This window comes from Anomaloglossus baeobatrachus, chromosome 3 (assembly GCF_048569485.1).
Source record: "Anomaloglossus baeobatrachus isolate aAnoBae1 chromosome 3, aAnoBae1.hap1, whole genome shotgun sequence".
Classification (NCBI taxonomy): Eukaryota; Metazoa; Chordata; class Amphibia; order Anura; family Aromobatidae; genus Anomaloglossus; species Anomaloglossus baeobatrachus.
The window spans coordinates 202764514-202792463 of record NC_134355.1 but is presented as its reverse complement, the minus strand read 5'-3'; the positions used below and the strand labels follow the sequence as shown (position 1 = coordinate 202792463).

The window sequence follows — 27950 nt, the reverse complement described above, 5'->3', positions numbered from 1 at the left end:
ACAGCGATGACGTCATCACTGTGAACACCGCTAGTCTCCAGTCCACACAGACTGGAGGACACCTCGGTGCTGCAGGGGAACGGTGAGTACATTGATTCACTGCCCCCCGCGCTGATGATGATGCGCGGGGGGCAGTGAATACAGCCGAGCATGATCACTCCAGGCTGTAGTTGCCAGGGGTGATCACGGCTGGCTGTTAATTATGCGCGCGTCCCCGCCCATCATCCCGCCCACCTATCTGCCCCGACTTCAGCGCTGAGAGATGGGCAGGAGGAGGGGCGTGCATATGTAATGAGCGGGCCCACGTGGTCACGGCAGGCGCTGCTGCTGCCTGCTCGTGCCCCCGATGACCCGCTCCACCGCAGCACCCTCATTCCCCACAGCCATGCACTACATTCAGACCATTAGACGCACCCCCCACTTTCCCCCAACATTTGGGGGAAAAAAGTGCGTCTTATGGTCCGAAAAATACGGTACATTTTATCGCTAATATAGCAATAAATGCATATTTTTTCTCAAATTTAATTGTCGGATTATGTGTGTGTGTAAAGGGACATATGAAATCATTATTTTGAAGTCCAAAAACCATGCATTTTTGTAGTCAAAAACGCATGTTTTCTGCACTGAAAAAGCAGGTAAAACGCAAGAATTTGAAGGAATCTTGGTTTTGCCATTTCTCATTGACTTCAATGTTAGCAAAACGCACCTAAAATGGCAAAAACAATTGACATGCTGCTTCTTTGAACGCATGGTTTTTGCCACAAAATATGCAAATTAAACGCAGCGTTTAGAAACGCAAAGTGCAGTCTGAAAATCACCATTTTCCATTGACTTTGCTGGAAAATCAAAACGCATGCCTTTTGGCATGAAAAAGGTGCTTCTCAAAACAGACCTAAAAAGCACCTGAAACGCAGGAGGAAACGCAAAGTGTGGTCTCAGCCTTAGGGCTCTTGTCTACTTGCGTTAAAAAAATCACTGCGATACTCGGCTACAAATGTGAGTCGAGTGTCCTGCGTATGGTCTGCATAAAGTGTTTTTTTTCTCACAGAGCATCCGTATGACATGCGAGCGTCATGCGAGTGCTATGTGAGTGTTATGCAAGCAGCGTCAGACTGGCTACTGGAGAAATCTCCAGTAATACCAGGCCTGGCCAGGGTTACCTGCACTGAACTCCGGAGCTGTCATCTGAGCTCAAGAGTTCAGCCCGCTCTGTTTGCAGCTGTCCTGAACTGAACCGCAATCGCTAGGGAATCAATCACTCGGCGCTCGCTGTTCAGTCCAGGCTGCACTCCAGAGCTCAGGTGAGAGCTCCGGAGTTCAGTGCATGTAACCGCGGCCAGGACTGGTATTACTGGAGATTCCTCCGGTAGCCAGTCTGACGTTGTATGCAAGTGTCAAGGATCCATGTGACATGCGTATGCCATCTGTATGACATGCGTATGCCACCCGTATTCTGATTTTTTTATCGCTTTCATAGGCTTGCATGGGGGTGCAAGAGCTGAGACTCGGTGCAAATCACAGCATGCTGCGATTTCACCGAGAGCACGAGACATGTCGTATAAAATTAAGCTAGTGGACAATGCCTCATAGCTTAACACTGGTGCGAGTGTGATCCGATTTTTTATCGGATCGCACTCGCACAGGAAAATCGCAAGTGGACAAGAGCCCTTAGTCTGAGCCTCTGTGAAGTGAAGTGAAGAACATACTGAAGAGAGGTCCTCTCCTGAAGTAATTTTCGGAAATCTCTGGAGGGGCCAGCTACATTTGTCAGGGTATCAGTCCCTAGGTCACCGGTGCCTTCAAGGTCGGTGACAAAACAGAGACTACCGCCATCTTACAAGGGGTAGTGACATTTGCCTGGGAGCACAGTGGCACTTGTGAGTCTGGAAGCTTCGAGAAGAAACAGAGAGTCTACCTTCAGGATTCCAGTCACCTTCTCTCCAGAAGAGATAATCAGTCCCGATTGTTCTTATCATGGGAATTCCAGGATACCAAGATACCCAAGATACCTATTCTCAGGTAAGGAAATAGTGGCAGGAAGAGTACACTATCACCACACAGCAGAGAAGCCAAACTCCCATCAGGGCAGGGAAAACTACCATCATTGTAAGGCTGAAAAGAACATTCCAGACTATTATACAGAGCTTCAATAAAAGGTAAAAGCTTCCTGTCCTGTGTCTAGCTGACTTATTCTCTGCTGCGCCATCCCTACCTCAACACATCCCCCAGGATCAAGCCCTAGTTGGGAGGCAAGAGGACAACCCTCTGGCACTGCGCATCCCCACCTAACTCCTGGGGCCCATCAGCAGTGCCATGCTACAGCCAAACAACCCAACTGGTGTCACAAACTCTGTATTTATTTTATTTTTCTTTCTTCCCTTTTTAAATATTATTTTTATTCCCCATTACAAAAAGCCTGTCGCCTGCGCCCGGTTCGGCCACATCACTGCTCAGTCACTGCCATGACATCAGAGGCCTCCGGGGTGGCACAAAAATCACATCCAAAATGGTGATGAAACCAAGAACTTGTTTTTTTCACTTACTAGAAAAACGGACTGAGTTTCATCATTTTCATCAGATATTCAGCATAGTTTTTTTCATGGATCCATGGAAAATCATGAAATCATGGATCAAAAAAGGACGTCTGATGTTTTTGTGGCCATAGGATACACGAAAAAACATAGACATGTAAATAGCACCATAAATTATAATGAGTTTGTTTTCTATCTATGAAAATCACAAATGGGACACATATAATTTACGGATATCGGAATGAGGGCTAAGGGGCACTTTGCACACTGCGACATCGCAGGTGCGATGTCGGTGGGGTCAAATTGAAAATGACGCACTTCCGGCATCGCATGCGACATTGCAGTGTGTAAAGGCTGGATGATACAATTAACGAGCGCAAAAGCGTCGTAATCGTATCATCGGTGCAGCGTCGGCGTAATCCATGATTACGCTGACGCGACGGTCCGATGTTGTTCCTCGCTCCTGCGGCTGCACACATCGCTGTGTGTGAAGTCGCAGGAGCGAGGAACGTCTCCTACCAACCTCACTGCGGCTTCCGTAGGATATGCGGAAGGAAGGAGGTGGGCAGGATGTTGACATCCTGCTCATCTCCGCCCCTCCGCTCTGATTGGCCGCCTGCCGTGTGACGTCGCAGTGACGCCGCACGACCCGCCCCCTTAACAAGGAGGCGGGTCGCCGGCCACAGGGACGTCGCACGGCAGGTGAGTGTGTGTGTGAAGCTGGCGTAGCGATAACTTTCGCTACGCCAGCTATCACCACATATCGCTGCTGCGACGGGGGCGGGCACTATCGCACTCGGCATCGCAGCATCGGCCTGCGATGTCGCAGTGTGCAAAGTGCCCCTAAGTCTCCAAATCGCTCAAAACCCCCCAAAGTCAATCTGTATTATTCACAATTCGCTGACTGTTTATTACATGCAATCCAGACTGGAAGGTCAGATTCTCTGAATCATCATTAATTTGCTTGTTTTAAAAGCAATACAAAATCTTTGCAACCAGGGTCTTTACAGACACATTGACTACATGTCTGTTTGGAGTTCTTCAGTCCTGATGAAGAGTAAAGGGTGCTTTACACGCTGCAACATCGCTACCGATATATCGTCGGGGTCAAGTCGTTAGTGGCGCACATCCGGCGCCGGTAGTGACATCGCAGCGTGTGACACCAAGGAGCGACGATCAACGATCGCAAAATCGGCAAAAAACGGTGATCGTTGACAGCCTCCTTTCCTTAATATCGTTGCTGCTGCAGGTATGATGTTGTTTGTCGTTCCTGCGGCAGCACACATCGCTATGTGTGACACCGCAGGAACGGCGAACATCTCCTTACCTGCGTCCACCGGCAAAGCAGAAGGAAGGAGGTGGGCAGGATGTTACATCTCGCTCATCTCCGCCCCTCCGCTTAGTGACGTCACGGTGACGTCGCTGTGACATCGAACGCACCTCCCCCTTGAGGGAGGGGTTGTTCAGCGGTCACAGCGACGTCGCTGCACAGGTATGTGCGTGTGATGCTGCCGTAGCGATAATGTTCACACGGCAGCGATCACCAAATGTCGCACGACGACGGGGGTGGGTGCTATCGCGCTCGACATTGCTAGCAATAGCGAGCAATGTTGCAGCGTGTAAAGCACCCTTAAGGCTGTGTATGCACGTCTGCATGTTGCATGCTTTTACGCTGCGTTTAGCACTGCAGCGTAAATGCATGCATCCTGCATCCTTAGCACAATCTATGAAGATTGTGCATAATCCAACCGCACGTTGCGTTTGAGAGCGCAGCGATTTGCAAGCTGAAATTTTGATCCAAAACGCTGCGTTCTAAAAAGCAACAGGTCGCTTCATTTGTGCGTTCCGGATGCTTTTCCCACTCTGTCTATGGCAGAACAAGTATCCAGAACGCATGAATTCTGCAAGAATTCTCCATTCACAATGCATCCAAAATGCAGCTTTTCGGCTGCGTTTTGAAACGCACATGCAGTGACTTAAACGCTGCGGAATAGATCGCAGACCTGCTCACATACCCTTAAGGCTCATTCAGATGTCTGTGCACATTGGTCCAATCTCGGACCACAGTACCTGAGACTGACCATAGATCTCCTCACCAAAGCATGACAGCATAATATATTTCTATAAGGCCTAGGACACACGGCAAGAAAAACGGTGTGAATGGAATGCGATAAAAAAAAAATCTCATTCCACTCAGACCCATGTTACTCTATGGGGCAGCTCCCATGAGCGATTGTTTTCTCAGCCCTAATCGGACCGAGAAAACAGTTGCAGCATGCTGTGAGTGGAATGCGATCCTGTTCCACTTGCACTCATACAAGTCTATGGGGCAAGAGAAACATTGCACTGCTCTCACGTTACACCAGTGCGATTCTCGCATCAGCCGGCAACGGACGAGATAGGGAGATAAATCCCTCCCCCTCCTCCGCAGCGCCGGCTCCCCCTTCGCAACTGTAGTTTGATTGCACGATTGGACCACAGTCGCATGACACTCACATGACACTCGGCTCCCGCTGTGTGAGCGTGAGCCAAGTGTCATGCGAGGAGTCGACTAATTCCCGTGTGGCCTCGGCCTAAGTCTATCACTCTCCGGTTGGGATAGTTGCGGTCCAAGATCTATCCAATGAGCACACCGTCTGAATGAGCCCTTAGAATTTTTTTTATATTTTCCTAAAGCAGTTGTGTGGTGTATATAAGTCATATAGTGCCAACATTGTAGCTAATAAGAAATGCAAAGTTAAATAGACATCTATATGGTAGTTAAATATTTGTATAACTGTAGTTTCACAGACTATGTTGCCAAACAGCATTTATACATAAAAAAAATCTATTCTTTAAACAACTTACCAAGTGTTGCTATTGCTTGTGTTACCGCTTTAATATCTGCTGAAAACATTTTTTCATTGGACCTAGTGATAAAATAAGAATTTCATAGAATAGCTGTATGAGTATGTCATGTATATTACATTAATTACTATTAAAGCAATTCCTAACATGATCTTCATTTATTTGTGGCTTTGGACATTCACAAGAAATAGCACTAATTTACTGAATTATTTATTATATAGTTACATAGTTACCGTACATAGGTTGAAAAAAGACCTAGGTACATCTAGTTCAACCTTTCTCCCCCAATTCTACATTTTGTCCCTAAGTCATTTATAATCAACAATGTTGTGTGTACTGAGGAAATCATCTAGCCCTTTTTTAAAAGTTGTTATAGTGTCACTACCTCTTGTGGTAGGGCATTCCACAGTCTGACTGCTCTAACTGTAAAGAACCCTTTCCTATTTAGCTGCCGGAATCACTTTTCTTCCACTCGCAGTGAGTGCCCCCTGGTCCTTAGTACTGTCTTTGGAAGGAATAAGTCCCGTGTCAGTTCTTTATACTGACCACACATGTATTTAGGCTGTGTGCGCATGTTGCGTGTTTTTTTTGCGTTTCCGCAGCGTTTTGAGCTGCAGCATTTTAATGCAAAAATGCATGCGTTTTGATTTCCATGCAAAGTCAATGGAAATTTAGGCTTTCTTGTGCGCACAATGCTGTTAAAAATGCAGCGTTTTAGTTGCTTAAAATTTGTCAAAATCTCTGCGTTTGAAGAAGCAACATGTCAGTTGTTTTTGCCATTTTGGCTGCGTTCTTCACCCATTGAAATCAATGAGTTGTAGAAAAACACTGCCCAAATGTTAAGCAGTGCGCTTGCACTGCATTATTGTTGCGATCAGCATGTTTTTTTAACATAACAAAGGCAGGTCTTTCGTCTTTCTCTCTCTGTCGGTCGGTCTCTCTCTCTCCCTCTATGTCTCTATCTCTCTCACTGTCCATGTCGGTCTCTACCTCCCACCCCTTCTCTCATACTCACCGATGCACGATCACTGGCGCGGCGCTGCACGGCGTTTACACTGTGGCGGCTTCTCCTCTTTTGAAAATGCCGGCCGGCCGCTCATTAATCCATCACGTATTCCCTGCTTCCCCCGCCCACCGGCACCTATGATTGGTTGCAGTCAGACACGCCCCCACAATGAGTGACAGCTGTCTCACTGCAACCAATCACAGCCGCCAGTGGACGGGTCTATATCGAGCAGTAAAAAAAATAAATAATTGAAAAAAACCCGACGTGCGGTCCCCCAATTTGGATACCAGCCAGGGTAAAGCCACACGGCTGAAGGCTGGTATTCTCAGGATGGGGAGCTCCACATTATGGGGAGCCCCCCAGCCTAAAAATATCAGCCAGCAGCTGCCCGGAATTGCCGCATCTATTAGATGCGACAGTCCCGGGACTTTACCCGACTCGTCCCGAATTGCCCTGGTGCGGTGACAAACAGGGTAATAAGGAGTTAATGGCAGCAGCCCATAGTTGCCACTAAGTCCTAGGTTAATCATGGCAGGCGTCTGCCCGAGATACCTTCCATGATTAACCTGTAATTTAAAGTAAATAAACACACACATCCAAAAAATCCTTTATTTGTAATGAAAGACAAAAAAACACCCTCTTTCACCATTTTATTAACCTCCCAAAAACAACTCCAGGTCCGACGTAATCCACGCAAGGTTCCACGACGCTCTCAGCTTTGCTACATCGGAAGCTGACAGGAGCGGCAGTAGAACACCGCCGCTCCTGTGAGCTCCATGCAGCAACTGAAGTGAGTCGCGCGATCAGCTGTGCTGTCACTAAGGTTACTCGCGGCCACCGCTCTCAGGTTGAGGACTGCAGCTGTGGCCGCGAGTAACCTGAGAGAAAGCACAGTTGATCACGCGGCTCACTGCAGTCACTCAGGTGATTTGCGATCACAGGTGAGTCCTTCACGAAATCAAGCCGTGGCACACGCACAGAGCCACGCGATCACAATGAAGTCAGGTGACGTTCATCCGACTTCATTCTGATTGCGCGGCTCTCTCTCGCAGCCAGCAATGCTCTTTTTGACAATGCAGCCCCACTCGGCTCTGCTGCAAGTCTATGGGGATGCTGCAGAGCCGTGTGGGACCGCACTGTGAAAAATGTGCGTTCTGGATGCTTTTCCCACTCTGTCTATGGCAGAGCAAGCATCCAGAATGCATGAATTCTCCAGGAATGTGCGCACGTTGTGTTCTTCCGAATGCTTCTCAGAACACAGCTTTTTCGACTGTGTTCTGTGATGCACAGGCAGTTACTTACACGCTGCGGAATAGAATGCAACGTGCACACGTGGCCTTATACATATAAATGAGACCTCTTCTGAGACTTTTTTTTCTAAGCTAAATAAATAACTTTTTCAACCTCTCATCATACAGCGGCCTCCATTACTTGTAATAATCTAGTTAGCCGCTTTTGAACTGATTCTAACTTATAAATATCCTTTTTAAAATGTGGAGCCCAAAACTGGATCCCATACTCCAGATGTGGCCTTACAGGTGATTTATAGAAGGGTAACAGTACGTTGGGATCATGGGATCTAATCTCTCTTTTTATACATCCTAAAATCTTGTTTGCTTTAGCAGCTGCTGCCTGACATTGCATACTGCTGCTCAGCTTATTTGTAATGATAATACCCAAGTCCTTCTCCTGTTCTGTAGTCTTGAGTTTACTTCCATATAATGAATACGCAGTTATAGGATTACTCCGTCCTAGGTGCATTACTTTACATTTCTCAACATTAAATCTCATTTGCCAAGTATCTGCCCATTCTGACATCTTATCCAGATCTTTTTGTAATATTGTACTATCAAGGTCCGTTTTTAACATCCTACATAGTTTGGTGTCATCAGCAAAGACTGACACTTTACTATCAATCTCATCCACAAGGTCAGTAATGTTAAATGTTTTGTGTCAAAAAAGAAAATGTTCACCCCGTGTACAATGTCAATATAGTGTTTAGTATAGTATATAGCCTCAGTATTAGGCCTCGGTTCCACTTGCGTTTTATATGGACGAGTGCAATCCGATAAAACCTCGGACTGCACTCGCACCAGTATAAAACTATGGGGCAAGTGTCCATCTGTGATTGATTTCTCAGGCCACATCGGCATGAGAAAAAATCACCACATGCTGCGTTTGGCAGCTAGTCTCAGCTCACACATACGTACTTATACAAGTCTATGGGTGCGTGAGAAACATTGCGCTAAACTCACATGTCATCTGAGTGCAGTGTGATATACAGCGAGGAAGGCAGCAGAGAAGAGGGAAAAAGTTGACCCCCCCCGCTCTCCTCTGCAACTGTGATCCGAGTACAAGATTGTACTACAGTTGCATGACACTCGGCTCACGCTCGCAGCAGAGACTGAGCCGAGGGTCATCAGCATATCGCAAGTGGAGCGGAAGTCTTAGGGCTCACTTACATGAGTGTATAACACGTACGAGGGTCATCCAATGTTTTGTCTGATAACAAAACAGCCAGGGGTGGATCAGAGATCTGTCTGCGGCTGTTAATCAGTTAAATCTCGCTGTCAAGCTTTTTGAAGTTTTTTGGCCGCCGTAAACAACACAAAAAAATAACAATAGCAATAGGTCCTCTTCCAGAGGGAACTATCCTTGCTACCATGGATGTGGAATCCTTGTACTCAAATATTCCACACCAGGATGGATTAAATGCTTGCAAAATGTTCCTGGAAAATACAGGAACTGATGCTGATTCTGTAGTGAAGCTTACAAAATTCATCCTCACCCATAATTACTTTGCATTTGACAATAACATATATCTACAGGAGACTGGGACTGCAATGGGAAACAAAATGGCACCACAATATGCAAATCTTTTCATGGCCAAGCTTGAGAGTGACTTTTTATCCTCTTGTCCTATCAGGCCTCTGGCCTACTACCGTTACATTGATGATATTTTAATCATCTGGACAGAGTCTGAGCAGCAGCTGAAGACCTTCCATGAACACTTTAATCAGTTTCATCCCACCATCAACCTAACACTCAACTACTCCTGCACTGAAATCAACTTCTTGGACACCATCATTAAACTACGGAACAATGAAATAGAGACATCCCTGTACAAGAAGCCAATTGAACGTCCAACATACCTGAAATGGGACAGTTTTCATCTAAAACACATAAAAAACTCTATTGTATACAGCCAGGCTATCAGGTACTATCGGATATGTTCCAACAGTACAGATAGAGACAATCACCTTGAGGGCCTCAGAAAGACCTTTTTGAATCAAGGCTACCACCCAAGAACAATTGAAAACCAGATTACAAGAGCCACCAGAATATCAAGAAACCATCTCCTACATTATAAAACTAAAGAAGAAAACAATCAGGTCCCTCTTGTAGTCACCTACAATCCCCATCTGGAGGTGTTTAGAGGAGCTGCACGGAAACTACAACCATTACTGCAAAAAGATGCCAGGTTAAAATCTATTTTTCCAGACCCCCCACTTCTGTGTTTTAGACAGCCCCCAAATCTAGGAAGCATCATCGTCAGAAGCTCCCTATCCTCTCCAACAACAACAGGAACATTTCCCTGCAACCAGAAAAAATGTAAGACCTGTCCATTTATACTGACAACGGACAAGATAAAGATTCCCAGATCACATCAGGACTACAAGATCCCAGGTACCTTCAGCTGCACCACAACCAATGTGGTGTACTTGATTATATGTACCAAATGTCCAACTGGGGGTCTGTATGTAGGGGAGACCGGACAACAGCTCAGGACAAGGATGAATTCTCACCGCCACACAATTAAGGAAAAAAGGATGGATCTACCTGTGGCCAAACATTTTTGTAACCCAGACCACAGCATCATGGACATGAAATTGCTGGTATTGAAAGGAAATTTCAAGTCCCAGAGAGATAGGAGACTATGGGAGTACAAACTTATGATGACCTTTGACACATTCAGAGCAGGAATGAATGTGTCTCATGGATTCATGTCTTTTTACATCAGTTAAGAGATGTGCTCCTCTGACCATCCGAGCGCATCACAGCCCTGGACCAGACCCTGATCAGAGGACAATAAAACTTTCACACTGAACTGCAGCAATATTTATGGACACAACAGCTTTCCCCCCTGCCATAGTGATAGTCCTTGTTTCATGTAACTTGTTTTTTTGTTTTTTTTTCTTTACTGCACTATTCTATGTCCTGTTGTGTATAAATATGTGACTCTTCAGATTTTGTGTTATACCATGCCTGATGAAGAGACCTGAGTAGTCTCGAAAGCTTGCTATTATTACCATCTTTATAGTTAGCCATTAAAAGGTATCAACCACTGAGGACTTCAGTTCTTTTAAACAATTTTTCATCTATACTGGCTAACACGGTACAAAGATATATTTTACCTGTAAAAAAATAACAGGCAGTCAAAACATCGTATATACCACAAAATTGTATTAATAAAAATGTCAACTTGGGGCACAAAAAACAAGTCCTCAAACAACCCCAGATCCCAAAATTTAAAAAAAGTTTTGACACAAGCAAGAATTTTTTTTTTTTTTTTTAAATTTCACATTTTTTTTCATTACTTAAAAAAAAACAAAAAAAAAAAAAAAAACTAAACATGTTTTGTATCTACATAATTGAACTGACCAACATACTGGAGTATCATACTGCCAAGTCACTTGTATGGTAAAGTATATGCCGTACATTTAAAAAAAAAAAAAATTCAGAATTTCATTTTTTTTCTCATGTATGAGGAGATAATAAAGAGATACTAGACATATAACAGTTTTAGTGATTCCACAAGAATGTCTGTGCTGCGAAAAGGAACACTCAAAATTACTAAGAAAAAAAATTAGAAAGAAAAAAGAGAAAATGCAGTATACAATACTATCCACAAGATACTATAGCTTGACCCTATACGTCACTTTGTTTGCTCTTTGAGGACCCCTAGTGGTTAATGTTTTGTACTGCATCCTTTTTACTTTTTTCCTACTCTTTTTCCTTTTTCGTATATGAGGGTCATAAAATCATTTTTGCTGCACATAAGTTTTTCTTTTCTAATCATCAAAACTGTTCTATTATCTCCTCATACACGTGTATATGTATATGTATATATAATAAATATAAATATATATATATATATATATATGTACAGTGCTGGCCAAAAGTATTGGCACCCCTGCAATTCTGTCAGATAATACCCAGTTTCTTCTTGAAAATGATTGCAATCACAAAATCTTTGGTATTATTTTCTTCATTCATTATGCTTGCAATGAAAAAACACAAAAGAGAATGAAACAAAAATCAAATCATTGATCATTTCACACAAAACTCCAAAAATGGGCCAGACAAAAGTATTGGCACCCTTAGCCTAATACTTGGTTGCACAACCTTTAGCTAAAATAACTGCGAACAACCGCTTCCGGTAACCATCAATGCGTTTCTTACAATGCTCTGCTGGAAATTTAGATCATTCTTCTTTGGCAAACTGCTCCAGGTCCAAGAGATTTGAAGGGTAAACGTTTTAGGCTTTCTCAGGTAAGTTTTGGCAAACGCCAGCCTGGCTTTTTTATGTCTCAAGGTAAGAAGTGGGGCCTTCCTGGGTATTCTACCATACAGTCCCTTTTCATTCAGACGCGGACGGATAGTACTGGTTGACACTGTTGTACCCTCGGACTGCAGGGCAGCTTGAACTTGTTTGGATGTTAGTCGAGGTTCTTTATCCACCATCCGCACAATCTTGCGTTGAAATCTCTCGTCAATTTTTCTTTTCCTTCCACATTTAGGGAGGTTAGCCACAGTGCCATGGGCTTTAAAATTCTTGATGACACTGCGCACCATAGACTCAGGAACTTTCAGGTCTTTGGAGATGGACTTGTAGCCTTGAGATTGCTCATGCTTCCTCACAATTTGGATTCTCAAGTCCTCAGACAGTTCTTTGGTCTTCTTTCTTTTCTCCATGCTCAATGTGGTACACACAAGGACACAGTACAGAGGTTGAGTCAACTTTTATCCATGTCAACTGGCTGCAAGTGTGATTTAGTTATTGCCAACACCTGTTAGGTGCCACAGGTAAGTTACAGGTGCTGTTAATTACACAAATTAGAGAAGCATCACATGATTTTTCAAACAGTGACAATACTTTTGTCCATCCCCTTTTTTATGTTTGGTGTGGAATTATATCCAATTTGGCTTTATGACAATTTTTTTTTTTCCTCGAAGACAAATTAAATGAAGATAATAATACCAAAGAATTTGTGATTGCAATCATTTTCAAGAAGAAACTGAGTATTATCTGACAGAATTGCAGGGGTGCTAATACTTTTGGACAGCACTGTATATACATATATATATATATATATATATATATATATATATATATATATATATATATATATATATATATATATATATATACACAGTGCCTACAAGTAGTATTCAACCCCCTGCAGATTTAGCAGGTTTACACATTCAGAATTAACTTGGCATTGTGACATTTGGACTGTAGATCAGCCTGGAAGTGTGAAATGCACTGCAGCAAAAAAGAATGCTATTTCTTTTTTTATTTTTTTTTTTTAAATTGTGAAAAGTTTATTCAGAGGGTCATTTATTATTCAACCCCTCAAACCACAAGAATTCTGTTTGATTCCCCTAAAGTATTAAGAAGTATTTCAGGCACAAAGAACAATGAGCTTCACATGTTTGGATTAATTATCTCTTTTTCCAGCCTTTTCTGACTAATTAAGACCCTCCCCAAACTTGTGAACAGCACTCATACTTGGTCAACATGAGAAAGACAAAGGAGCATTCCAAGGCCATCAGAGACAAGATCATGGAGGGTCACAAGGCTGGCAAGGGGTACAAAACCCTTTCCAAGGAGTTGGGCCTACCTGTCTCCACTGTTGGGAGCATCATCCGGAAGTGGAAGGCTTATGGAACTACTGTTAGCCTTCCACGGCCTGGACAGCCTTTGAAAGTTTCCACCCGTGCCGAGGCCAGGCTTGTCCGAAGAGTCAAGGCTAACCCAAGGACAACAAGGAAGGAGCTCCGGGAAGATCTCATGGCAGTGGGGACATTGGTTTCAGTCAATACCATAAGTAACGTCCTCTACTGCAATGGTCTCCGTTCCAGACGAGCCCGTAAGGTACCTTTACTTTCAAAGCGTCATGTCAATGCTCGTCTACAGTTTGCTCATGATCACTTGGAGGACTCTGAGACAGACTGGTTCAAGGTTCTCTGGTCTGATAAGACCAAGATCGAGATCTTTGGTGCCAACCACACACGTGACGTTTGGAGACTGGATGGCACTGCATACGACCCCAAGAATACCATCCCTACAGTCAAGCATGGTGGTGGCAGCATCATGCTGTGGGGCTGTTTCTCAGCCAAGGGGCCTGGCCATCTGGTCCGCATCCATGGGAAGATGGATAGCACGGCCTACCTGGAGATTTTGGCCAAGAACCTCCGCTCCTCCATCAAGGATCTTAAGATGGGTCGTCATTTCATCTTCCAACAAGACAACGACCCAAAGCACACAGCCAAGAAAACCAAGGCCTGGTTCAAGAGGGAAAAAATCAAGGTGTTGCAGTGGCCTAGTCAGTCTCCTGACCTTAACCCAATTGAAAACTTGTGGAAGAAGCTCAAGATTACAGTCCACATGAGACACCCAAAGAACCTAGATAACTTGGAGAAGATCTGCATGGAGGAGTGGGCCAAGATAACTCCAGAGACCTGTGCCGGCCTGATCAGGTCTTATAAAAGACGATTATTAGCTATAATTGCAAACAAGGGTTATTCCACAAAATATTAAACCTAGGGGTTGAATAATAATTGACCCACACTTTTATGTTGAAAATTTATTAAAATTTAACTGAGCAACATAACTTGTTGGTTTGAAGATTTATGCATCTGTTAATAAATCCTGCTCTTGTTTGAAGTTTTCAGGCTCTAACTTATTTGCATCTTATCAAACCTGCTAAATCTGCAGGGGGTAGAATACTACTTGTAGGCACTGTATATATATACAGTCAGGGCCAGAAATATTTGGACAGTGACACAAGTTTTGTTATTTTAGCTGTTTACAAAAACATGTTCAGAAATACAATTATATATATATATTATGGGATGAAAGTGCACACTCCCAGCTGCAATATGAGAGTTTTCACATCCAAATCGGAGAAAGGGTTTAGGAATCATAGCTCTGTAATGCATAGCCTCCTCTTTTTCAAGGGACCAAAAGTAATTGGACAAGGGACTCTAAGGACTGCAATTAACTCTGAAGGCGTCTCCCTCGTTAACCTGTAATCAATGAAGTAGTTAAAAGGTCTGGGGTTGATTACAGGTGTGTGGTTTTGCATTTGGAAGCTGTTGCTGTGACCAGACAACATGAGGTCTAAAGAACTCTCAATTGAGGTGAAGCAGAACATGTTGAGGCTGAAAAAAAAGAAAAAATCCATCAGAGAGATAGCAGACATGCTTGGAGTAGCAAAATCAACAGTCGGGTACATTCTGAGAAAAAAGGAATTGACTGGTGAGCTTGGGAACTCAAAAAGGCCTGGGCGTCCATGGATGACAACAGTGGTGGATGATCGCCGCATACTTTCTTTGGTGAAGAAGAACCCGTTCACAACATCAACTGAAGTCCAGAACACTCTCAGTGAAGTAGGTGTATCTGTCTCTAAGTCAACAGTAAAGAGAAGACTCCATGAAAGTAAATACAAAGGGTTCACATCTAGATGCAAACCATTCATCAATTCCAAAAATAGACAGGCCAGAGTTAAATTTGCTGAAAAACACCTCATGAAGCCAGCTCAGTTCTGGAAAAGTATTCTATGGACAGATGAGACAAAGATCAACCTGGAGAAGTTTGGAGAAGAAAGGGAATGGCACATGATCCAAGGCACACCACATTCTCTGTAAAACATGGTGGAGGCAACGTGATGGCATGGGCATGCATGGCTTTCAATGGCACTGGGTCACTTGTGTTTATTGATGACATAACAGCAGACAAGAGTAGCCGGATGAATTCTGAAGTGTACAGGGTTATACTTCAGCCCAGATTCAGCCAAATGCCGCAAAGTTGATCGGACGGCGCTTCATAGTACAGATGGACAATGACCCCAAGCATACAGCCAAAGCTACCCAGGAGTTCATGAGTGCAAAAAAATGGAACATTCTGCAATGGCCAAGTCAATCACCAGATCTTAACCCAATTGAGCATGCATTTCACTTGCTCAAATCCAGACTTAAGACGGAAAGACCCACAAACAAGCAAGACCTGAAGGCTGCGGCTGTAAAGGCCTGGCAAAGCATTAAGAAGGAGGAAACCCAGCGTTTGGTGATGTCCATGGGTTCCAGACTTAAGGCAGTGATTGCCTCCAAAGGATTCGCAACAAAATATTGAAAATAAAAATATTTTGTTTGGGTTTGGTTTATTTGTCCAATTACTTTTGACCTCCTAAAATGTGGAGTGTTTGTAAAGAAATGTGTACAATTCCTACAATTTCTATCAGATATTTTTGTTCAAACCTTCAAATTAAACGTTACAATCTGCATTTGAATTCTGTTGTAGAGGTTTCATTTCAAATCCAATGTGGTGGCATGCAGAGCCCAACTCGCGAAAATTGTGTCACTGTCCAAATATTTCTGGACCTAACTGTATACACTAGAAGGTGGCCCGTTTCTAACATATCGAGTAGTCTAGAATGTGCATGTAGGTTAGCAGATTGAATAATAAGGTAATGAATGGACTGGATGGGTTAGGTTTAATTTAGCATTCTTATAATTGTTTATTGGTTTTAAAATGACAATCAACAGAAGGAACAGTTTTAATAGATGAGTCTAATGTTTAATAATGTCCATGGCTTTTAATGAAAGAAGGCCATGAACAGTGTAAAGTTAAGTAAAAATATGCTGATGCTGTGATATAGCCCAATGCTGGTATGTGCCCCCGGGGTAAGGGCGCTTTCACAATTGCGTTCAGCGCAATCCGCCACTATGGAGAATAGCGCAGTCCGTTAACACACTGCGCTATTCTCCATAGTCTTGTATTGACGACGTACTGTAACGCAAGTGTCTGCGTTGCATCCGCTGGATGACGCTGAGCCGTTATTTTGACGCAGCGTCGGGCAGAGGGAACGCTACATGTAGCATTTTTTGGGTTGTTAAAATAACGCACATTGACAGTTTCCGTTGGAATCTGCCAAGGTGTCTAATGATTGTCTACGGTGGCGGATTCCACCGCTATGCGCTAAGCAGCAGAATCCACTGACACATTCCGTCATGTTCGACTCAGCATGTCCAGCAGAACGATCTAAATAATTTAAAATCACTCCTGGTCTCTCTCCCACCTCTCCCCCCCTTTCTCATACTCACCGATCATGGGCACGGCGCTGCACGGCTGTCACAAAGCTCCGGCGGCTTTTCCTCTTTTGAAAATGCCGGATGCTCATTATTCAATTTCGTATTCCCTGCTACCCCAGCCCACCAGCACCTATGATTGGTTGCAGTCAGACTCGCCCCCACGCTGAGTGACAGCTATCTCAGTGCAACCAATCACAGCCGCCGGTGGACAGGTCTATATCGTGCAGTAAAAAAATTAAATAATTAAAAAAATACGACGTGCAGTCCCCGCCAATTTTGATACCAGCCAAAATAAAGCCACACGGCTGAAGGCTGGTATTCTCAGGAAGGGGAGCCCCACGTTATGGGGAGCCCCCCAGCCTAACAATATCAGCCAGCAGCCGCCCGGAATTGCCGCATCCATTAGATGCGACAGTCCTGGGACTCTACCCGGCTCATCCCGAATTGCCCTGGTGCGGTGGCAATCGAGGTAATAAAGAGTTAATGGCAGCAGCCCATAGCTGCCACTAAGTTTTAGGTTAATCATGGCAGGCGTCACCCCGAGATACCTTCCATGATTAACCTGTAAGTTAAAGAAAATAAACACATACACCCAAAAATCCTTTATTTGGAATAAAATACAAAAAAAACCCCTCTTTCACCACTTTATTAAATCCCCAAATACCCCTCCAGATCCGACGTAATCCTCAGAGGTCCCACGACGCTTTCAGCTCTGCTACATGAAGCTGACAGGAGCGGCAGTAGAACACGACCGCTCTCTATCAGCTCCACGCAGCAACTGAAGTGAGCCGCGCGATAAGCTGTGCCCTCATTCAGGTGACCCGCGGACACAGCTCTCGGGTGGAGGACTGCAGCAGTGGCTGCGGGTCACCTGAGTGACAGCACCGCTGATCGCGCGGCTCACTGCAGTAACTGAGGGGATTTGCAGTTACCTCTCTCTCTCTCTCCTCCCGACCGCAAATCTCCTTTTCCCGGCGAAACATTACAAAAAAAAAACGCAAAACGTTCTTTTAAAGGAATCCGTTACTTTATAGCACACTATTTGCAATGCATCCGTCACACAACGCACTGTGACGGTTGCCTCACAACGCAGCTGTGAAAGCAGCCATTAATGTGTGCAGGGGGTGGAGTGCGGGGTGGGTGGAACCCATGGCACTGAGGACATCAGTGCCGGGGACTGCATGGCTGGTGACAGGTGACTATCCAGGTGTGTGTGAGTGTTCGTGTGTGTATGTTTGTGTGTGTGTGTCTGTTCAGTGTGTATACATGCGGAGTGCGGGGGGGCGGAGCTAAGCAGGGAAGTGTCGGCCCGTAGTTCAGGCTGTTCAGTTAGGCTCCTTGCATACGTAGCCAGGGTAAATATCGGGTAACTAAGCAAAGCTCTTTGCTTGGTTACTCGATATTTACCTTGGTTACCAGCGTACACCGCTTAGCGCTGGCTCCTTGCACACGTAGCCAGGGTAAATATCGGGTAACTAAGCAAAGTGCTTTGCTTGGTTACCTGATATTTACCTTGGTTACCAGCGTACACCGGTTAGCGCTGGCTCCTTGCACACGTAGCCAGTGTAAATATCGGGTAACTAAGCAAAGCACTTTGCTTGGTTACCCGATATTTACCTTGGTTACCACCGTACACCGCTTAGCACTGGCTACTTGCACACGTAGCCAGGGTAAATATCGGGTAACTAAGCAAAGCACTTTGCTTAGTAATCCGATGTGTACGCTGGTTACGTGTGCAGGGAGCCTTAGCTGAGTCGTTGGTCACAGGCTCTTTAGCGCACGCGCTGTGGCGATGGTTGTCACTGTAATGACGTCGATTTGGAGCAAGACAGACAGAATAAGGCAATTACATATTATTATTATTATTTATTATTATAGCGCCATTTGTTCCATGGCGCTTTACAAGTGAAAGAGGGTATACGTACAACAATCATTAACAGTACAAAACAGACTGGTATAGGAGGAGAGAGGACCCTGCCCGCGAGGGATCACAATCTACAGGGAAAGGGTGATGGTACGATAGGTGAGGACAGAGCTGGTTGCGCAGTGGTCTACTGGACTGAGGGGCTATTGTAGGTTGTAGGCTTGTTGGAAGAGGTGGGTCTTGAGGTTCCTCTTGAAGCTTTCCACGGTAAAGGAGAGTCTGATGTGCTGAGGTAGAGCATTCCAGAGTATGGGGGATGCATGGGAGAAATCTTGTACGCGATTGTGGGAAGAGGAGATAAGAGAGGAGCAGAGGAGGAGATCTTGTGAGGATCTGAGGTTGCGTGCAGGTAGGTACCGGGAGACTGGGTCACAGATGTAGGGAGGAGACAGGTTGTGCATGGCTTTGTATGTCATGGTTAGTGTTTTGAACTGGAGTCGTTGGGTGATGGGAAGCCAGTGAAGGGATTGGCAGAGTGGCGAGGCTGGAGAGTAGCGAGGGGAGAGGTGGATTAAGCGGGCCGCAGAGTTTAGGATAGATTGGAGGGGTGCAAGAGTGTTGGAAGGGAGGCCAGAGAGCAGGAGGTTGCAGTAGTCGAGGCGGGAGATGATGAGTGCATGCACTAATGTTTTTGCTGATTCTTGGTTAAGGAAAGCACGGATCCGGGAGATGTTTTTGAGTTGTAATCGGCATGAGTTGAAGAGGGCTTGGATGTGTGGCTTGAAGGATAGAGCAGAGTCGAAGGTCACTCCAAGGCAACGAGCTTGTGAGACTGGGGAGAGTAAGCAACCATCGAGTTTGATGGAAAGGCTTGTTGGAGGAGATGAGTGAGGAGGAGGAAAGACAATGAGCTCTGTTTTGTCCATGTTAAGTTTTAGGAATCGCGCAGAGAAGAAGGATGAAATAAATAGCAGACAGACATTGTGGAATTTTGGTTAGTAGAGAGGTAATGTTAGGTCCAGAGAGGTAGATCTGTGTGTCATCGGCATAGAGATGATACTGGAAGCCGTGGGATTCTATGAGCTGTCCCAGGCCGAAGGTGTAGATGGAGAACAACAGGGGTCCAAGAACTGAGCCTTGAGGGACACCGACAGATAGGGGGCGAGATGAGGAAGTGGTGTGAGAATGGGAGACGCTGAAAGTTCGGTCGGTTAGGTATGAGGAGATCCAAGATAGGGCCAAGTCTGTGATGCCCAGAGATGAGAGAATCTGTAGTAGGAGGGAATGGTCTACTGTGTCGAAGGCAGAGGACAGGTCCAGGAGGAGGAGGATAGAGTAGTGACGCTTGGCTTTGGCGGTTAGTAGGTCATTAGTGACTTTAGTTAGGGCAGTTTCAGTGGAATGATGCGGTCGGAAGCCAGATTGTAGCTGGTCAAAGAGGGAGCAGGAGGAGAGGTATGAGGACAGTTCAAGATGGACATGCTGTTCTAGTAGTTTTGAGGCATAGGGGAGAAGGGATATGGGGTGATAGTTTGACACAGAGGATGGGTCAAGGGAGGGCTTTTTGAGGATGGGTGTAATAGAGGCATGTTTAAAGCATGAAGGGAATACACCAGTTGTTAGTGATAGGTTGAAGAGATGGGTTAGGGCTGGGATGAGGACTGTGGTGATGTTGGGGATGAGGTGCGATGGGAGCGGGTCCAGTGCACAGGTTGTTAGATGTGATCTTGAGAGTAGAGTGGAAAGATTGTTTTCTGTCATGGTGGAGAAGCTGGATTTGGAGGAAGAAGGCTGAGTAGCTATGATGAGGGGCTGTGGTGATTGTGGGCCAAAGCTTGCTCTGATGGTGTCAATCTTCTGCTTGAAGAAAGAGGCAAAGTCTTCAGCTGAGATGAGAGGAGAGGGAGGTAGTGCTGGAGGACGGAAGAGAGAATTAAAAGTGTTGAATAGCTGTTTAGGGTTGTGAGAGAGAGAGGATATGAGGGATGAGAAGTAGGTTTGTTTTGCAGCAGTGAGTGTGGACTTATATATATATATATATATATATTATATATTTATATATAAAATATCATATTATTACCCTTAAAATCATATTACCCTTGCTTCATCTGTACTTATTATCTATGTGTGCAACTTTTCTGTTGATGGATTAATTTCATTGTGTATATCCCCCATTTTCATTAATTGCATTGTTTTTATTCTTTTTTTTGTTTGTTTTCAATAAAGATTAACTTTAATATTATTTTGGCTAAAAGCTCATGTTATTCATATGTTTTACATGCATTATTAGTTTGTTTCCACTGCAGAAATGAACTAAAAACACATACGCATTTTTTATTTGTAGATTTTCTTAGGGAATATCTGCAACACATTAACATCAACAGTAATTGAAAGGAAAGAAAAATACAGTGGGGTTAAGAGTTGTATACCCTGTTTCCCCGAAAATAAGACACTGTCTTATATTTTTTTTTGCCCTGAAAAAAGCACTATGTCTTATTTTCAGGGGGTGTCTTATTCTTGAGGAGACATGGTTTGGGTAAGTTTACCCCCCACAATAAGCAGACCCTCCTTCCCAGGATCATCATACTTACCAGCCCCAGGCATCTGTATGGCTCCCAGATCTTCCTGTGATCTCCCAGCAGGTATGCTGCACGCCTCCCCTGCGTCTGGCCGACACACATACTTCAGATCACACAAACACACACACATATATCAGATAGCATACACTCATTTAGACACACACACACACACACACACACACACACCCCTTTCAAATCATTGCTCCCGGTGATCTCCCAGTAGCTGTGCTCTCCTGCGTCTGGCTGACACTCACATTAGACAGCATACACACACACACACACCCCTTTCAAATCATTCCTCCCTGTGCTCTCCTGTGAGCGCTCCCAGCAGCTGTGCTGCACGCTGTCCTCCTGCCGACACTCACACATCCGATCGCATACACGCACAGTCACACATCCGATCGCATACACTCACACACACTCACGATATCGTACGTACCACTACAATCGCGCGCGCAGACACTCACAACATCTGGAGATATCACATGCTTCCGGCCATGTGATCAAGGTCCTGGAAGATCACAGCACAATATCGCCGCCGAGAAGCAAGCAATATCACTGGATGGGGTGAGTGTGTGTATGCGATCTTTAGTCTGTGTGTGTGTGTGTGTGTGTGATCTGATGTGTGTGTGCGTTCCGCTGCAGGACCATGATGCGCTCACCTGCTCCCGGTCGGCGTCTGGTGAGTATGATCGGGGTGTCTTCTCTTTTCTTTCTTTAGTGCGTCTCCGCTGTCTATAATGAAGTGTCCTGCAGTGTCTTTAACTTTTTCTCCGCTGCATGACACTTCATTAATGACCGCAGCTATGTCTTATTTTCAGGGGATGTCTTATATTAAAGCAGGGGTGGGGAACCTTTTTACTGCCGGGGGCCATTTGGAATTTCCTACTAACCTTTGGGGGCCGCACAACATTATCAACCTGAAAAATAACCCTGCTATATTTGGTCAAACGATTAACTCACCCCTATTGTGGTGGCCGGAGCTGCTTCTCTTTGGTGCAATTGTAATGTTCGGTGATATTGATCATCTTGTTTCTCACAGCTGCTTTTCCAGGTTTGTCTCTGTCTGGAGATGCTGGGGGCATACACATCACAGGAGGGGCCAGGGCGCATAAATTACAGGAGACACTGGGAGTACACATCACAGGAGGGGCTGGGGCATATACATCACAGGAGGGGCTGGGGCATATACATCACAGGAGGGGCTGGGGCATATACATCACAGGAGGGGCTGGGGCATATACATCACAGGAGGGGCTGAGGCATATACATCACAGAAGGGGCTGGGGCATATACATCACAGGAGGGGCTGGGGCATATACATCACAGGAGGGGCTGGGGCATATACATCACAGGAGGGGCTGGGGCATATACATCACAGGAGGAGCTGGGGCATATACATCACAGGAGGGGCTGGGGCATATACATCAGTAGGGGGCATGGACAGCCCTGGCGGTGGCACAGACATGACTGGGGACACGCACAGCACTGGGTGGCAGCACGCACAGCACTGGGTGGCAGCACGCACTGCACTGGGTGGCAGCACGCACTGCACTGGGTGGCAGCACGCACTGCACTGGGTGGCAGCACGCACTGCACTGGGTGGCAGCATTAGGGAGACAGACAGGTCTGGGGGAACATAGACATCAATAGGAGAGCACGGACTGGGGAGCATAGAAAGCAGTGGGAGGGTACAGACAGCAGTAGCGAGTTAAGAGCACTGAGGGGTGGCACACAGCACTGGGGAGCATGGACAGCATAAGGGGGACACAGGCAGCACTCACCGTGGCATGGACAGCACTGGTGGCAGCATGGACAGCATTAGGTGGTGCGGACAGCACTGGTGGGGGGGCATAGACATCACCCAGGGGGTACAGACAGCACTAGGGGGGGCACGGACAGCAGTGAGGGGTTACACCGCGCTGAGGGGGTACACAGCACTGGGGTGTACACAGCATTAGGGGGTACACACAGCACTAGGGGGTACACACAGCACCTGGGGGTACACAGCACTGGGGGGTACACACTGTACTAGGAGGTACACAGCACGAGGGGGTACACACAGCACGAGGGGGTACACAGCACGAGGGGGTACACAGCACGAGGGGGTACACAGCACGAGGGGGTACACACAGCATTAAGGGGTACACAGCATTAGGGGGTACACACAGCATTAAGGGGTACACACAGCATTAGGGGGTACTCACTGTACTAGGGGGTACTCGCTGCACTAGGTGGTACACACTGCACTAGGGGGCACATAGCACGAGGGGGTACACACAGCACTGGGGTGTACACAGCACTAGGGGGTACACACAGCACTAGGGGGTACACACAGCACCTGGGGGTACACAGCACTGGGGGGTACACACTGTACTAGGAGGTACACAGCATGAGGGGGTACACACAGCACGAGGGGGTACACACAGCACGAGGGGGTACACACAGCACGAGGGGGTATACAGCACGAGGGGGTACACAGCATGAGGGGGTACACAGCATGAGGGGGTACACACAGCATTAAGGGGTACACACAGCATTAAGGGGTACACACAGCATTAGGGGGTACACACAGCATTAGGGGGTACTCACTGTACTAGGGGGTACACACTGTACTAGGGGGTACACACTGCACTAGGGGGTACATACAGCACAAGGGGGTACACACAGCATTGGGGGGTACATACAGCACGAGGGGGTACACACAGCATTGCGGGGTACACACAGTACGAGGGTGTACACAGCACTGAGCGGGGAGGGGGGGACAGCGATGGGTTGAGTACTCGCAGTGAGGGGGAGGGAGAGTCACACACACACACAGCACAGTTTCGGGAGGCTGGTAAACCTGCTGCAGCTCTTTTGTGTGACTTTATCGCAGCTTGCTACTTACCCGCCCACCAGAGCACACAGGCCGGGGATAAGCCTAGAATGTATGGGCTGCAGTCAGGTCCTGGAAGTCAGGATCTGGAGAGAGCCCGTACATTCTAGCATCTACCCACAGGGCATCAGGCTGTGGGATTTAAAGGGCCGGCAGCCGGGAAAAGCGCGGCTGCCACCAAAGCACAATGGTCCCCGGGAATGTGCCCGGGGGCCGCATAAAAAGTCGTCATGGGCCGTATACGGCCCGCGGGCCGGAGGTTCCCCACCCCTGTATTAAAGCATCCCTGAAAACTCCTGCTATGTCTTATTTTCGGGGAATGTCTTATTTTCGGGGAAACACGGTAGATCTTCACTTTTTTTGAACTGGATCCAATAAGTCAAAGCGACAAAAAAGGCCATAGCCTACACAGTGGAGTCCTAAATTGAGAGAGTATAACAAGACAAATAATCACACCACCGAGAGGAGTATATGAAATAAATAAAAGTCTAGAATCATGTCAACGTAAGCCCTGAACAGCATAGAGAGTCACAGAACAATTTCCATGTAAACAGAAGCATAAATGTCGACCATGAGACAGACTTAAAAAAAAAAAAGTAACTCTTCAGTCGGTGATGATAAAGGCAGCAGGCCAGGAAGAGGAGACCTACCGTACGTTTCGCATATAGGAAGTATTACAGCTTCATCAGAGGAGGTGGTGTGATTATTTGTCTTGTTATAGTCTCTCAATTTGGGAATCCACTGTGTAACTTGGCAGAATATGGCCTTTTTTGTCTTTTTGTCTCTTTGACTAATTGGATAGTTTCATTTTGTGTCTGTTTTTATCTTTTTATACTAATAAATAAAAATGTTGTAATTTTTTCACCTAATCTACCTGTGTGTGCGTTTATACTCCTTGTTCGCCGGCATTCATCAGTCCTCAGAGTTTTTCTGTCTCTTTATGTCATAATTCAATATGGAGCGTCGAAAATACAGCAAATACTCATCATATGAAGTTATGCTTAACCCTTCACGACCTTGAACGAACTAGAACGTCCATGGTTATGTCCCTGCCATTGATGCAGGCTCACACGTTAAGCCCAAATCTTTCCCTGCACCACTCGGCAGCCCCGTGATGTAATTACCATGACAAAGGTCAGGTGATGACCCCTGAATTATGGTTTTTAAATGCTGCAACACTACAATAAAATGCAATAAGAGGCAATTAAAACATCGCATCAACCCAAAAATTGTATAATTAAAAATGTCAGATTAGGGCGCAGAAATAAGACATGACAGCCCCAGATCCCAAAAAATGAAAACGTAATAGGTCTCGGAAAATGGCATCAAAAGCACTACTTTTTTTTTTTTTAAACAAGTCTCTGAATTTTTTTGCCCCAATTAAATAAAGGAAAACCATACATGTTTGATATCTACGAACTCATACTGACCTGGAGAATCATACAGTGAACATGGTAAATAATAAAAAAAAAATCATGCAATTGTACTGTAACAGTGTGTCCCTCCCCCGCCTGTGCTCATGGTGTAATAGTCTGTCCCTCCTTTGTACTGCTTCTGCTGGGAAATTATTTGTTCTTCTCAGCAGGGGACTTCTCCAACCACAACTTGGTAAACAGAACAGAGCCAGGAGTCTAAAGTCCATTCATGTAGCAGATGTCTAGGGGGAGGTGTGCCCACCTAAGGGGCTGATCCCAAGAGAGAACAATGAGACCCATGTTAGGTTAGTTGGATCTCGGCTGGAGAAGCACTAGGATTTATAGCTGAGGCTGGATCCTAGGGCCTGTGTATGGACTGCTACAGACTGGAGATCAGTGGCCACTTGGGATTGTGTTTTCTTGTTCCCCCTGTTGGACTCAAGGAACTCATATAAGGACTATTGCCCTATTTTCCCTGGCATCGGAATACCAGGCGGTGCCCCTGGATCTTTTGTTTTGTTGTGGACTCCTTGCAGATTTTAAGGATTTATATTTGTTTGGTGCTTTATCTTTGTGGTTCCAATAAAGCCCTTCGGATTGTTCCTTGGCCTGGCGTCCCTCACTGCTCTGTCGCATACCCCATCAAAAAGTGGGGGCAGCAGCGGAATCAGGGCAGAAAGAATGGAGGACACCGGCCTATTAACATCTGGAATGAGAACCTCAGAGTACAAGAACCGGACTGTGGTGAGCCTACAAACAAAGGCCCGTGAATTAGGAGTCGGTTACAAAGGACTCTCTAAGGAGCAACTAATTGAGGCATTGGAAAACACTTGCCTGCAAGATGGCACCGAGGAACAATTTCCACAGCAAGGGGAGGAAAGACGGGAGCTGGAGGTAAATACCCAAAAAAGTCAATGGGTTGTGTGGTATGAGGAGGAGATGGCACTGCTTGGAGATGAGGCCACCATAGAAGATAAGAGGGAGGCTATTCGCAGAGCTCAAGAGAGGGCAGCATTGCTGGAGAGGAGGTTTGCTGTGGAAACAGCTAGAGGCTCCAGACAGACTGTAACCACAGCACCAACTATGAGGGAATTCTCCAGAGTGTCCCGCAAGGACTTTAAGCCATTGAATGAAGCTGCAGGCGACATTGAGAGCTTCTTCCAGGACTTTGAGCATTAGTGCCGATTAATGGAAGTCCCAGAAAGAGAGCGAGTTAGAGACCTGGTGGGCCTCTTGGAGGGTGGAGCTGCCGACGCCTATAGAGCTATGGACCCTCAGTGGATTTGTGAGTATGGGGAGATAAAACAGACCATTCTGGAACATTATGCCATGACCCCAGATACTTATAGGACTCAGTTCCGTACATTAGCCTGTGATGGGGAAGTGTCTTTCAAGATGTATGCCCACAGACTGAAACAAGTATGCCATCGCTGGCTGGAGGGAGAGGGGGCCTTAACTTGGGAGACCTTCCTCCAGGTCATCCTAAAAGAACAGTTTTATGCCAAGTGCCCTACTGAGATCTGGGAATGGGTGCGCGAGAGGAGACCAGAGACAGTGGAACAAACTGCCGCTCTCGCTGATGAGGTGCTCACTATCAAGCCTCAGTGGAAAAAGCTGCTAGCAGAGGGAGCAAAAATGACCAGCACCCCAACACCAGAGGTTCCTTGTCCTTCAGTACCCAATGTTCCTCAACCTCCTAGACAACCACCTCCAGCACCTGCACCTCAATATCAATCACCAAGGTCTCCTACCTACTTCTCCAGAAGGCAAACTGGAAGGAGTGAGACGCAGCGCAGATGTTATCGATGTGGGCAGCCTGGTCATCTGCAAGCTCATTGTCCAGGTGTTCGGAGGCAGAACAGTTACAGACCCCCTTTGCCTGTCCATTATCTACAGACACAGTCAGCAGGAGAAGAGCTGGAATCAGGCCCTGATGATTTGCCAAGTGACTCTGATATGTTGACTTCCTTACCAGGAGTCTATGGGGTGCGAGCCACAGCCGCCCATTCTTCTGATCTTCAATGCCACTTTGTCGGTGCGATAACCAGAAGTCAAGCAAAGAGAGCATCAGATGTGGATGTGTTCAACCCATCAATGGAAATGAGGCCACCCGAACCGCCTTCACAGCCGGTGAGTGATTTTTTTTGTGGGACTCATCTGAATGTCACTTGGGATAAAGTTCAGTTTAGACAAGAGATAGAGACTGACCCCACCCTAGCTATCTTTAGAGCTCGGGCTGAAGTAGGGCAGTTAGGAGAAAATGGGGAAAAAATTATCAGAGAAAATGGACTTCTATATCGAGTTACCAACGCTGACTCCTTAAATAAGCCATGGACTTATAGCAAACAGCTGATTGTTCCTCAGAAATACAGAATTTCCCTATTACACCTTGCTTATGACATTCCTACTGCCGGCCATCAAGGGAAAACCCGCACCGAGAGACGATTGACTCA

At 45.9% G+C, this 27950-nt stretch overlaps 1 protein-coding gene across 1 annotated transcript in view; it reads right to left on the bottom strand.

The window, feature by feature from the left end:
* LOC142296283 (dihydroxyacetone phosphate acyltransferase-like) overlaps nt 1-27950 on the bottom strand; it is a 318344-nt gene that overhangs the window by 6467 nt on the left and 283927 nt on the right. The window contains 1 exon segment of the mRNA XM_075339690.1: nt 5379-5440. Coding sequence (XP_075195805.1) covers nt 5379-5440 — 62 coding nt within the window.